Below are 14,598 nucleotides of genomic sequence, written 5' to 3'. Positions count from 1 at the left end.
CTTCTAATCTTTTCTTTTCAAATAAAAGCCAAAGTCCCTACAATGCCTTGTAGGGACCTGTGTCATCTCTCTACCTATGCTCCTCCCCCATGTCCCCACCTCTGCCCTCCTTCCAACTGCACTTCCTATCACTCCACCCCTTCACTAATTTCACTTAGCCTACTGGCCTACTGTCCTCAAATTTGGTAAGCATAAGCAGACAATTTGCTCTGCCTGTAAGGAGATAGCCTCATCAGCTCACTCCAACATTCCCTTCATGCCTTTGCTGAAATGTTACCTTCTCAAGCTACCCTATATAGAACAGCTTTCTCCTTCCACTCCCACCACTTTCTTATTCTCTTATTCTTATTTTTTTCTTTGCCCTTATCACATTTGACATAGAATATATAGATATCCCTGACCCTCCAAATTCTCAACAATATATTTTTTTGAATATATTTTAAGACAGGGCTGGTATTCCTCAATCTCTTATTTCTCATTACTCACTAACTAAAACTTAGGAACCAAAGAGACTGAGATAACCTCCTATCTTTTGATATTCCAACTGTGGCTCTTTGAACTCAGGAGCTAAACAGATAAGTATAATGAGAAATACTTACATTTACTTAATGTTACCAATTTCCTCAACAAAAACAAAAAGCTCTGTGAGGGGAAAGGAACTTTGTTTTGATCTCTACAATATCCCTTGTGCCTAATACAGTACTTGGGACATAAGAGGACTCAATGGATATTTATTGTATGCTTATTATGTATCAGGCCACCATTCTAGGTGCTCAGGCACAATAATGAACAAGATAGACAGTTTCTGTCCTTGTTGACCATATTGTCTAGTATAAGAAATAGAAAAAAAAAGTAATCAAATTGATTACAATTGATGCTAAGCACTAGAAAGGAAATAAGTGGGAGTACTGACAAAAGACAGAGACCTACTATAAAGAAGATAGCCAAAGAAGTCTCTTTGAAGAGGTATCAATTCAGATGTTACTGGAAAGAAGTAGCCAGCCAGAGAATGGGGTGGCAGTAAAACTGTATTCCAAGACAATCAGTAGGGAAAACTTCAATGAGTGAGATGAAAGTAGTTCAGGATGAGAATAGAGAAATGGGCAAAGATTTAATCCCAAAAGGCCACGGTAGGAATTCAGACTTCATTTTAATATGAGAAGCTATAGAGGAGGTTTTAAGCAGGTTAATGATGTATTTTTATTTTTTGATGTATAGTTTATTTTTAAAAGACTGCCTTTGCAGGGCACCTGGGTAGCTCAATCAGTCAAGCGTCCGACTCTTGGTTTCAGCTCAGGTGATGATCTCGTGGCTCATGGGTTCAAGCCCCACATCAGACTCTGTGTTGAGGGTGGAGCCTGTTTATGATTCTCTCTCCCCTCCTCTCTACTCCTCCCCTGCTCATGCTCTCTCTCTCAAAATAAATAAACTTAAATATAAATAAAAATAAAAGACTACTTTTGCTATTGTGTAGAGAACACAGAACAATTGAGATCACAGGGGCTAAGAAGATTGTAGCCCAAGTTAGTATTATTGCAAAAACAATCTTAGGATTGAATTCAAATGATTACTAATGAACAGAAGGGGAGAAAGAATCAAAGAAGGAAGGAATCAAGAACAACTTCTACTATTCTGGCTTGAATAACTGTTTATTAGTACCATTTTCTGTTATACAGAATAACCTAAGAAGTTCAGTGTTTAACTATAAGCAAGGTAAATGAAAGATGTGTATCTCTCATCCAAGTGGAAGACATCCATGTGGAAATGTCCAGTGACTTGAAGATAATAATTGGTTTCTCAGGGAGGACTGTGTTAGAGATATAGATTTGAGGATTAATAGCATACAGATGGAATTTAGAAAAAGGATACTAATATCAAGCCCTGAAAAGAAAACCCCAATACTTTAGAAATCGAATAGAAAAGAATAGGGGCACCAGGGTGGTTCAGTCAGTTAAGCGTCTGACTCTTGATTTCAGCTCAGGACATGATCTCATGGTTTGTGAGTTTGAGCTCCATGTCGAGCCCCATGCACTAAGAGTGCAAAGCCTGCTTGGGATTCTCTTTCTCCTTCTCTCTCTGCCCCTCCCCTACTCTCTCCCTCTCAAAAAAAAAAGTTTGTTTTCAGTATTTAGAAAAGAATGATAATGCCAAGAGGACTACAGAATGGGAAGTAAGCTCACACAACTAGAGTGTGCACGAAGAATAAAGGCATTTCAAGAAAGAGACAGTAGCCTTCTAAAGCAAATACTGATTAAGATCAAGTAAAATGAGAATAGAAAAATATTACTTAAATATTGTCACATGAAGACTGATCCAGCTCATGAAGGCAATGGCCCAAAGTGACAGGGAGAGAAAGGATCCTTTTAAAGACCTTTGCTCTAGCTGATCCCCCTGCCTGGAATGTTCTTCTTTGTTCAAATCTTAACTTCTTAATGAGGCCCACTCTAAACCCATCATGCTTGTTTGCCTCTCTTTTCCTACTACAATGTAAACTCCAAGATGGCAAAAGTTTTTGTTTTGTTTGATATATCTCAAGAACGCTGACCAGTGTGGTGGCACCTAAAAGTTACTCAAGTATTTCATCTATCAATTCAGTTTAATGTACTAAATTTAAATTTCTTCTTTGCCATAATGTATCAACACATAACTACATTATTTGGCTGTCATATGACAATTTCCCTACCACTGTGCATAAAAATGACATGACTCTGGCAGTAGAAAACTCCTAAAAAAAGTTATTTGGAAAGTCTACCAATCCATCAAGACCAAACTCAGCTTCTGTCACCACTAAAGCCTTCCCCAGCTTTGCCAGTGTGAATTTCTTACTCTTTTGGACTATAGCACATACTATGTGTAATTTCATCTGACATCTATCATAATGCATGTCTTATTTTTTTTAAAGTTTTATTTCTAACTAAAATGTAAATTGAAGCTGAGAGTTAGGTTGGTTATACATCTTTGTAACCATCACAATATGTGCATTTTAAGTGACAAACATCCAAATACATAATGACAGAAAAACAAAGTCAAAGAACTTTTGTCTGACGGAATCTTATGCTTTTAGCAATAATCTGAGCATCTGAAACAAGTAGCTACAACTTAACCACCAAGAAAGTATTAAATCTTTTTTTAAGGGAAGCATTCTAAAGATAAATAATTTTTACCATGCTTGATAATTTAAGTCAGCAATAATTATCACTTTGCTTTAACAATTTAAATGGCATACTGATATACTCTTGCAGAACCCTAGGCCATTTACTGTCAGACTTAAGAACAACCTTTTCCAAAGGTGAGAATCAAATAATAACTTTAATAAACAGTGAGTATCTCACAGGATTGGGTAAAGCTTTAAGCATGACCCATCTTAAAGATCTATCAACAACAAGGAAAAAAGCACACATTATTATCAATTAAAACAATCTTATAGTGGTATAAGTCTCCTATATCCCAGCCACTTAACTATATACTTTACAAACACAAAAGCTAAATATTTTCCTGATATTATACATGAAGAAACTAACATGGAATGGTGATTAAGAAACTTAGCCAAAATGTACACCTGCAGTGATCTAAAAATAAACCAACATTTCATCTATGACAACTTTGGTTAACCTCTACAATAAATCCAACTGAATACCTAAGATTAGTTTTGTAACTCCATATTTAAATATTATGATTATTAGCTGTAAAATATTTCCCTCTAAAGTTTGTTTGTTTGTTTGTTTGTATGTTTTGAATTAAAAGATAGGCGAATCCTCAGACACAACAGTAACATTTCATTCTTAGCTATGGGATCTTTGGTACAAGGAACATTGAAAAGTTTTGCCCTCTTATTAGTATAGCACAGATACAAGATCCACTAAAAATACTAATAAATTTATGGGGTGCTTACTATGTGAATGGCACTGTGCTATAGGAAATCTCAGACTCCAAGGCCATAAATCGAGACAATCCTCTCTAATCTTATATGATAGCCATCCTTGTTTTCAAAGTTTGCCTTACTGTTTAAATGGACACCTTATACCAATAAATAGGATATAGAAGGACTTCGGATTGCCTATCTCCTTTGAGGGATTTATTTAGTTCTAGTCATTATATTTATACATGCACAAGTACACATGCATATAATATAAAACACAGAGAAAGAAAGAAAACATAAAACTTTTCTGTCTTACCTTTCCTTATTCTTTCCTTACCACCTATAATTTGTTCTTCTTGTGGCATCTGAGATAATTTCTGCCTAAACAACTTCTCTAGAGCTTGTGCCATAAGAACAATGTCATCTCCAGGCTAGAAAATATACAAGATTACAACATGGTCAACAATTCAGGCTACCTTAGAGAAGACAGTGACACAGTACTCTTAGTATTTACTAAACAGTATTTATTGCTTCTAAATTAAGTTTAGAAAATAGTGCAGCGGCTCATATTTTAAATTCTAACAAGTCATGTTAGAATGTAACATGTAACTTCTAAAAATAACCCAGGTAGCCTTTATGAGTAATAGAGGATTACAATCCAACCAATCCTACTAATACAGAAAGGTTTTAGAAATTAAAATTTCTACCTCACAAATAAGTTAAAATATATTAATGGCTGTGCAAAGTACAAGACTTGACTTGATGTGATTGTTTTCAATTAACTATAAGTGATAAAATGACACTGCAGAGCTAATTTAGTTTTTAAATCTTTTTTTAAAATTTATTCTGAGAGCATGTGCGCATGGGCGCAAGCTGGGAGGGACAAAGAGGCAGGGAGAGAAAGATTCCCAAACAGGCTCCACCCTCAGCAGAATCCCAGGGTGACCTGAGCCTGACCTGAGCCAAAATCAAGAGTTGGTCACTTAAATGACTGAGCCATCCAGCCGCCCCTTTTTTTTCTTTCAGTTTTTAAATCTTAACTACCTGCTTGGAAGTCTTCCACTTGCTTTACTCACTACTGATAAAAAGCCTAAAGCAGAGAACACTGACTTCGAATTAGGTATATCAGGAAAATTACTGAACTTCATTTTAATATGTTAAATGTAGGGGCGCCTGGGTGGCGCAGTCGGTTAAGCGTCCGACTTCAGCCAGGTCAGTGAGTTCGAGCCCCGCGTCAGGCTCTGGGCTGATGGCTCGGAGCCTGGAGCCTGTTTCCGATTCTGTGTCTCCCTCTCTCTCTGCCCCTCCCCCGTTCATGCTCTGTCTCTCTCTGTCCCAAAAATAAATAAAAAACGTTGAAAAAAAAATTAAAAAAAATGTAAAAATACACTTGACATTGTTAAATTAAAATGAAGTTTCCAATGGCACTTTCAGAATACCATTAGTTCTGATTTTTTTAAAAAATTCATATTGACTAAGAGTCTTAAATTTTTTATTTTTATTATTTTATTTATTTTTAATTTTATTTTTAATTTTTTAAAATTTACATCCAAATTAGTTAACATATAGTGCAACAACGATTTCAGGAGTAGATTCCTTAATGCCCCTTACCCATTTAGCCCATCCCCCCCTCCCAAAACCCCTCCAGTAACCCTCAGTTTGTTCTCCATATTTAAGATTCTCTTATGTTTTGTCCCCCTCCCTGTTTTCATATTTTTATTTCCCTTCCCTTATGTTCATCTGTTTTGTCTCTTAAAGTCCTCATAGGAGTGAAATCATATGATTTTTGTCTTTCTCTGACTAATTTCACTTAGCATAATACCCTCCAGTTCCATCCACATAGTTGCAAATGGCAAGATTTCATTCTTTTTGATTGCCGAGTAATACTCCATTGTGTGTATGTGTGTGTGTATATATATATATATATATATATATATATATACACATACATATATGCCACATCTTCTTTATCCATTCATCCACCGATGGACATTTGGGCTCTTTCCATACTTTGGCTATTGTTGATAGTACTGCTATAAACATGGGATGCATGTGTCCCTTCGAAACAGCATACCTGTATCCCATGGATAAATGCCTAGTAGTGCAATTGCTGGGTCGTAGGGTAGTTCTATTTTTAGTTTTTTGAGGAGCCTCCATATTGTTTTCCAGAGTGGCTGCACCAGCTTGCACTGCCACCAACAATGCAAAAGAGATCCTCTTTCTCCGTGTCCTCGCCAACATCTGTTGTTGCCTGAGTTGTTAATGCTAGCCGTTCTGGCAGGTGTAAGGTGGTGTCTCATTGTGGTTTTGATTTGTATTTCCCTGATGATGAGTGATGTTGAGCATTTTTTCATGTGTTGGTTGGCCATCTGGATGTCTTCCTTGGAGAAGTGTCTATTCATGTCTTTTGCCCATTTCTTCACTGCATTATTTGTTTCTTGGGTGTTGAATTTGTTAAGTTCTTTATAGATTTTGGATACTAACCCTTTATCTGATATGTCATTTGCAAATATCTTCTCCCATTCTGTCGGTTGCCTTTTAGTTTTGCTGATTGTTTCCTTTGCTGTGCAGAAGCTTTTTATTTTGATGAGGTCCCAGTAGTTCATTTTTGCTTTTGTTTCCCTTGCCTCCAGAGATGTGTTGAGTAAGAAGTTGCTGTGGCCAAGATCAAAGAGGTTTTTGTCTGCTTTCTCCTTGAGGATTTTGATGGCTTCCTGTCTTACATTGAGGTCTTTCATCCATTTTGAGTTTATTTTTGTGTATGGTGTAAGAAAGTGGTCTAGTTTCATTCTTCTTCATGTTGCCGTCTAATTATCCCAGCACCATTTGCTAAAGAGACTGTTTTTATTCCATTGGATATTCTTTCCTGCTTTGTCAAAGATTAGTTGGCCATACATTTGTGGGTCCAATTCTGGGTTCTCTATTCTGTTCAATTGATCTGAGTGTCTGTTCTTGTGCCAGTACCATACTGTCTTGATGATTACAGCTTTGTAGTATAGCTTGAAGTCTAGGATTGTGATGCCTCCTGCTTTGGTTTTCTTTTTCAAGATCGCTTTGGCTATTCGGGATCTTTTCTGGTTCCATAAAAATTTTAGGATTATTTGTTCTAGCTCTGTGAAAAATGCTGGTTTGATAGGGATTGCATTGAATATGTAGATTGCTTTGGGTAGTATTGACATTTTAACAATATTTGTTCTTCCTATCCAGGAGCATGGAATCTTTTTCCATTTTTTTGTGACTTCTTCAATTTCTTTCATAAGCTTTCTATAGTTTTCAGTGTATAGATTTTTCATCTCTTTGGTTGGATTTATTCCTAGTATTTTATGGGTTTTGGTGCAACTCTAAATGGGATCGATTCCTTGATTTCTCTTTCTATCGCTTCATTGTTGGTGTATACGAATGCAACTGATTTCTGTGCGTTGATTTTATATCTTGCGACTTTGCTGAATTCATGGATCAGTTCTAGCATGTTTTTGGTGGAATCTTTTGGGTTTTCCATATAGAGTATCATGTCATCTGCGAAGAGTGAAAGTTTGACCTCCTCCTGGCCGATTTGGATGCCTTTTATTTGTGTTTTCTGATTGCAGAGACTAAGACTTCCAATACTATGTTGAATAACAGTGGTGAGAGTGGACATCCCTGTCTTGTTCCTGACCTTAGGGGAAAGCTCTTAGTTTTTCCCCATTGAGGATATTAGCATTGGGTTATTCATATATGGCTTTTATGATCTCGAGGTATACTCCTTCTATCCCTACTTTCTTGATGGTTTTTATCAAGAAAGGATGCTGTATTTTGTCAAATGTTTTCTCTGCATCTATTGAGAGGATCATATGGTTCTTGTTAAGAGTCTTAAATTTAAGGTGGCACTGATAGTTTGGGAACCAAATTTCTATTACATTTCAGCATCACTAGTGATTTTGAGTAAATGGGATGCAAGTTTTAAAATATTTAGATATGGAACAGTTTAAAAAGGATGCAGTGTTCTAGGAAACAGGAATACTATATGGAGAAAAAGCTTAATACACAAATCCAGTTTTACAGATGAAAGCAAAAGTGAAAATTAGGGTCAAAATGTCCACATACAGTATCAGACAAGCTAATGCATCAACACAAATGCAAACATTTCTACTGGAATAGAACACAGTATCTTTAGGTTAACTTGTCATGTCATGAAGTTTAGATGTACGTAATTTGTTTGAATCCATACCATGAACATTTAACTTAGATTGGTTTATCATTTATAACTGAAATGGCAGAAGTATGGTAAAGAACACATAAATGATACTTTATTCACAGAAACCAGCTATCATTGGCATTTTGGCTCAGGTTATGTTCCCATGGTCTGTGAGATCAAGTCCCACATTGGGCTCTGCACTGACAAGGTAGAGTCAGCTTGGGAATTTCTCCCTCCCTCTCTGCCCCCCTCCCATTCACACACATGCTCCCTCTCTTTCCAAATAAATAAATAAACATTTCAAAAAATGAAAAAAAAGAAAACAAAAACCATTACAGGTATTCAGGCAAAATTATGGCAAATAGATCGTGAAAAAATATCGATACATGAAAATTATGAAATCCAGCAAAAAAAAAAAACACCCCTATCCTTAAAAATATGTAAAATACCCCAGGAGCGCCTGGGTGGCTCAGTCGGTTAAGCGTCCGACTTCGGCTCAGGTCATGATCTCGCGGTCCGTGAGTTCGAGCCCCGCGTCGGGCTCTGTGCTGACAGCTCAGAGCCTGGAGCCTGTTTCAGATTCTGTGTCTCCCTCTCTCTGACCCTCCCCCATTCATGCTCTGTCTCTCTCTGTTTCAAAAATAAATAAACGTTAAAAAAACATTTTTTTAAATAAAAAAAAATATGTAAAATACCCCAAATCAAGGTATGAAAACTGAAATCAGCACACTTTTTATGCACATCCTCTATATGTAAGACCAAAAAAATAATCAAGTATAACATAAACCTTACATACCTTGTTGTATAAATAGCAATTTGAGAACATTATGTTGAAGTCTTCTATACACTCTGAAGCCTTCATATAATATTTATGTTCTAAGCGCTTCTTAATTGTATTTAAATCCATTGGGGTTTTTATAATGGTGTAATAATCCTGTGGTTTTCATGAAAAAATTCTAAATGTTAGTAGTAAGAACAAATACAACTATTGGTACACAAAGAAATTTAAGAAGCTATATACGTGTAACTAGAAAGAGCAATTGATTACCTTTAAAAGGCTATAATCTAGAAAACAAAACTTTTGTGATGAGAAACAAAGCTGACTGCCATGGCATTTTTCTTCAGAGAAAAAAATAAACAACAAATAAGACTAACAAAGACAAGAGCATAAGAGTAGAACTATCCTGGAAAATAAAAAGTGAAAGGCATGAAGAAAAACCTAGAATTTATGAAGTATGACAGACCCAGAGTATAATCCCAGTGCCATGGTTTACTACTTAACAAATTACTTAACCGTTCTGTTACCAGATGGCTAAAAATTCCTAACAGAAGACCTAAAATTGAATTCTATGTATGATGCCTCTAAGTCTTACGTATGATGCTTCTAAGACAAAAGTGTCAAGAGCAACTTCATGGAGAAGGTGACATTCATGACAACCTTGCATCAAAAGGTCAAACGACACATTCAAAAAAAAGTCAAGTGACACATTCTATAACAAGAAAGCATTAACTATAATTTACTACAAACTGTTAAAATAAGAATTAATGCTTAGAAAAATGAGCTTTGTCATTTAAAAAAATGCTCATTCGGAAATTCTTCAGTGGTACGGAATAAATTGTCTTTATTAAAGATATTTTATAATATTAAAGACTAGTTTATTTCTTTTAGAGATTTATGGGATTTTTCTTTTATAGCTAACATAATCATAGGACACACTTACAGGCAACTTTAGTTTCACAGCATCGACAGGCTGCTGAAAAGGCCAGGAAAAATTATGCCTCCATAAAGCCTTCAGGACAACTTTTTGTAGATACTGCAGTTGATTTGTCAATCGCCCATTTTTCTTAGTATTTATATATTCTGGTGGTGGAGGGTTAACAATTGCTGTTTGTCGACTTGACAGAGACATTCTTAACTGCGTCAAACACTGATAGTACAATGTTGTCTACAAATACACGTCCTTAAAACACAAATACAAAACTAAGTTACTTTCAAAGCACATTTAATATAGTTTCTATAGGAACTAAAAAGGGTTAAAGAGTGGTATTATATTTTGCAGTACATCATGATTAAGACAAAAAAAGCCAAATGATAAATGAATCCATTTTTACACAAATACAAACCTTTTTCTATGTAAGTACTAAGAGTTCTTTCATTATGTATGCCTTAGTTTTGGATGATTTAAGGTATTTAAAATTTCACAGTATTTCTTCTGCCTTTCTAAAACACAAACTGAGGTCTTAACAGGAAAAGTCTGTAAGTTCCTGGTAAAAAAGAATTAACAGGAATGTTTATAGTTACTCTACAATTATTAATTCAGTAAAAGAAGAAAGGCAAAATAAAGGATTTTTCTGGCTAATTTAAGTGATTTATTTTTTTTAAGTAGGCTCCATGCCCACGTGGGGCTTGAATTCATGACCCTGAGATCAAGAGTCACATGCTCCAACAGAGTGAACCAGCCAGGCACCCCTAAAGTGTGCCTTTTAAAACCTATTAGAAAGAAATATGACACATATTAAAATGCTAGTCTTTAGTGCATATTACTATATCTAAAGTAAAACTTCGTATTTCAGTAAGACAATATCTAAAATTCCTACACAGCATTATTACTTTAAGGATAAAAGAGCAAAGGTACTACGAAGTACATCAATGAAACAAAAAGCGAGTTTAAATAAATTGTCCATTTTTTTAGAACAGTGTTAGATTTAGCCAGTGTATTTGTTTGCACTAAAGCAGTGTTAGTTAGGGGCACCTGGGTGGCTCAGTCGGTTGAGCGTTCGACTTCAGCTCAGGTCATGATCTCACAGTTCATGGGTTCGAGCCCCGCATCAGGCTCTGTGCTGACTGCTTGCTCAGAACCTGGAGCCTGCTTTGGATTCTGTGTCTCCCTCTCTCTCTGCCCCTCCCCCACTCACACTTTGTCTCACTGTTCCTCAAAAATAAATGTAAAAAAAAATTAAAGCAGTGTTAGTTCTCAACCACGTATTAATCACTTCTGGATCTTTTAAAAGAATAATAAAATACATAAAATTTACCATTTTAACTATTTTCAAGTGTACAGTTCAGTGGTATTAAGTATATTCATTTTTGAGCAACTAATCTTTAGAACCTTTTCATCTTGCAAAACTGAAACTCTATACCTATTAAATAATTCTCTCTTCACCCCAGCCCCTGGCAACCACCATCCTGTTTCTACGAATTTAACTACTCTAGGTATCTAAGTGGAATCATATAATATTTGTCTTAGTATAATGTCCTCAAGATTAATCTATATTGTAGCATGTCAGAACTTCCTTCATTTTATAAAGTTCAATATTTAATTATCTGTATATGTCACATTCTGTGTATCCATTCATTTCATCGACACTTGGTTAGCTTCCACCTCTTGGCTATTATGAATACTGCTGTAAACATGGGTGTATAGTTATCTCTTCAAGACCCTGCCTTCATTTCTTATGGATACACCCCAGAAATGCAGAAGTGAGAATTGCTGGACCACATGGTAACTGTTTTTTTTGAGGAGTCCCATACTGTTTTCCATAGCACCAGCAAGATTTTACATTCCCATCAACAGTCTACAGGGTTCCAATTTTCTCCACCTCCTCACAACGCTTTTATTTAATTTTATTTTATTTAAAAAAAAATTTTTTTTAACGTTTATTTATTTTTGAGACAGAGAGAGACAGAACATGAATGGGGGAGGGGCAGAGAGAGGGAGACACAGAATCGGAAGCAGGCTCCAGGCTCTGAGCCATCAGCCCAGAGCCCGACACGGGGCTCGAACCCACGGAGTGCGAGATCGTGACCTGAACTGAAGTCGGACGCTCAACCAACTGAGCCACCCAGGTGCCCCTAATTTTATTTTTTTAATTACCAGCCATTATAATGGGTGTGAGGTGTTGTGGATCATTTTAAAAATACCAATGACAAATGCCCAGGCCCCTTGGAGACAGGGCTTGCAAATCAGTTTACTCTTTACATATCCCCGGTGCTTGTGATGTATAGCCAGGATTAAGAACCACTACACTGAAGTGAATTAACTTGGAGGCGATTAACAATCTTATAATTTATTTCACTTCATTACACTCTTCTCATGTCATACAAATGTGAACTTTTTTTAAAATTTTTTATTTTTTTTTTAATGTTTTTATTTTTGTGAGAGACAGCATAAGCTGGGGAGGGGCAGAGAGGGAGACACAAAATGTGAAGTAGGCTCCAGGCTCTGAGCTGTCAGCAGAGCCTGACACAGGGCTCGAACTTGTGAACCACGAGATCATACCTGAGCTGAAGTCAGAGGCTTAACTGACTTAGCCACCCGGGTGCCCATGGACTACAACCATTAATGTTATTAACAAAGGGGATAGTCTAGTGTTACAACTGAAACTGGTTCTGTTTTGCAATTATTTAAAGTTAACCTATCTTTGGAGTGTCCCAATTACTAGACCCTCTTCTTCACACAGATAACCACTAAGATAACTTCTTTCCCATAGATTAAATTGTGACTGCTTTTGACCTTTACATAAATGTAATATTATTTACTATGTATTACACTGCATATGGCCTTTCATCAATATTATGTTTATGAGATTTATCTGTTATTTGTTCATCTTCATTGCTGTATAGTATATTATGATTGAATTGGACTATACAATCAATCCAACTCATCTTGCAACTTTTGGGTTGCTTACAGTGTCTGACATCTTTGTACATGCTATGAACATGCTTGTGGTGAATATGCACATAATTTTGGGTATAAACTCAGAAGTGAAAATGTTGGGTCATAAGTTTTGTGTATTCAACTTTAGGAGATACCAGATTTCAAAAATGTACCAATTTATAGGAGCAGCAGTTTGAGAATCCCACTTATTCCATATCCTTGTTAATATTTAGGGTTAGCAGGGTGCCTGGGTGTCTCAGTTGGTTGAGCCTCTTTGACTCTTGTCATGAGCTCATGGTTTGTGGGTTCCAGCCCGCATCTGGTTCTGCATAAGCAGTGAGGAGCCTGCTTGTCTCCCTCTCTCTGCCCCTCCCCTGCGTGCTCTTTCTCAAAAAATAAATAAAAACACAAAAAAAATTGTTTCAATTAAAAAAAAATTATCAGTGCGTTCCATTTTAGCCATTCTGGTGAGCGTATGATGGGATCTCACTGTGATTTTTATATTTCACTGAGGATTCATGATATGAAAAACCTGTTTAATGTCTATTGACCACATGAATATCTTCTTTGTCAATCACCTGCTGAAGTGTCCTACCCATTTTTCTATTTGGTGTCTGCTATTATCTTACTGATTTTTAGTTCTTCATATAGTCTGAATACAAAACCTTTGTTATGTGTGGTCCAAGTATTTCTCCATGCTTTTCCTTCACAACGTCATTTTAAATAGGCATTTAAAAAAAAAATTTTGTTTTATTTATTTTTGAGAAAGACAGAACATAAGTGGGGGAGGGGCAGAGAGAGAGAGAGAGACACAATCCAAAGCAGGCTCCAGGCTCCAAGGTGTCAGTACACAGCCCGATTCGGGGCTCGAACTCACATACCGTGAGATCATGACCTGATCCAAAGTCAGACACTTACCCAACTGAGTCACCCAGGCACCCCATAAATAGGCATTCTTGTCTGCAATGTTAATCCATCAGCTATTACTGTTTTGCCACTACCTTGTTTATCTACTGGTTTACTACCTGTCTCCCAAACCCTCTCTCCTGCTTTGTTTGTATTGCTATAGGACAGACTGAGGTCTTGTTTGACTAATGCCTAGGACAGAGCCTACAGAGGCTGAATTAAAGTGTTCAGATTCAGTTTTATGTTAGAGATAGAGAAGATGTGACTTTTTATATAGGGAGAAATAGGGAAAGAAATCAAGAATGTTTTACTTTTGGGGCACCTAGGTGGCTCAGTCTGTTAAGCATCCAACTTTACCTCAGGTCATGATCTCATGACTTGGGAATTCAGGCCCTGTGTAGGACTCTGTGGACAGCTCAGAGCCTGGAGCCTGCTTCAGATTGTGTCTCCCTGTCTCTCTGTCCCTCCCCTTCCCATGCTCTGTCTCTCTCTCTCAAAATAAACATTAAATTAAAAAAAATTTTTTTAAAGAATGTTTTACTTTTAAGTCTTGTTGCTCAGGAATCTGCCTTAAAAAATAGATGAATGAATGACTTAATGAATTCTTATCAGTTAAAAAAATGCCTTTTCCAAACCTGTTCCCCTCATCAAAACCTCAACTCCACTATACCCTTTTGCAAAGGATCTCAGTTTATAAGAGAAACCCTTTATTTAAAAAAAAATTTTAACATTTATTTTTGAAAGACAAAGACAGAGCACTAGTGGGGGAGGGGCCGAGAGAGAGGGAGACAGACAGAATCTGAAGCAGGCTCCAGGCTCTGAGTTATCAGCAGAGCCCGATGTGGGGCTCGAACCCACGAACCGAACCGTTAGATCATGACCTGAGCCGAAGTTGGATGCTTAACCAACTGAACCACCCTGGTGTCCCGAAGAGACACCAGGGTGGTTTAAAAATTAATTTCCTTTAATTTTTAAAAATTAAAAATTTTTTAATTTTTTAA

At 36.6% G+C, this 14,598-nt stretch overlaps 1 protein-coding gene across 4 annotated transcripts in view; it reads right to left on the bottom strand.

Moving 5' to 3' along the window:
• Window positions 1-14,598, bottom strand: part of BRDT (bromodomain testis associated) — an 80,531-nt gene that overhangs the window by 58,957 nt on the left and 6,976 nt on the right. For 2 of the 4 annotated variants that reach the window (XM_042997862.1, XM_042997864.1), the window contains exons 3-6: window positions 10,158-10,298; window positions 9,755-9,994; window positions 8,830-8,967; window positions 4,176-4,290 (exon numbers count right to left, since the gene is read on the bottom strand). In XM_042997862.1, the coding sequence (XP_042853796.1) occupies window positions 4,176-4,290; window positions 8,830-8,967; window positions 9,755-9,943 (442 nt within the window). In that variant the 5' untranslated portion in view covers window positions 9,944-9,994; window positions 10,158-10,298. The remainder of the gene's footprint in view (window positions 1-4,175; window positions 4,291-8,829; window positions 8,968-9,754; window positions 9,995-10,157; window positions 10,299-14,598) is intronic. The other 2 variants (XM_042997863.1, XM_007073401.3) reach the window with 1 other exon arrangement.

This window comes from Panthera tigris, chromosome C1, assembly GCF_018350195.1.
Source record: "Panthera tigris isolate Pti1 chromosome C1, P.tigris_Pti1_mat1.1, whole genome shotgun sequence".
Lineage (NCBI taxonomy): Eukaryota > Metazoa > Chordata > Mammalia > Carnivora > Felidae > Panthera > Panthera tigris.
This window is presented reverse-complemented; position numbering and strand designations above follow the sequence as displayed.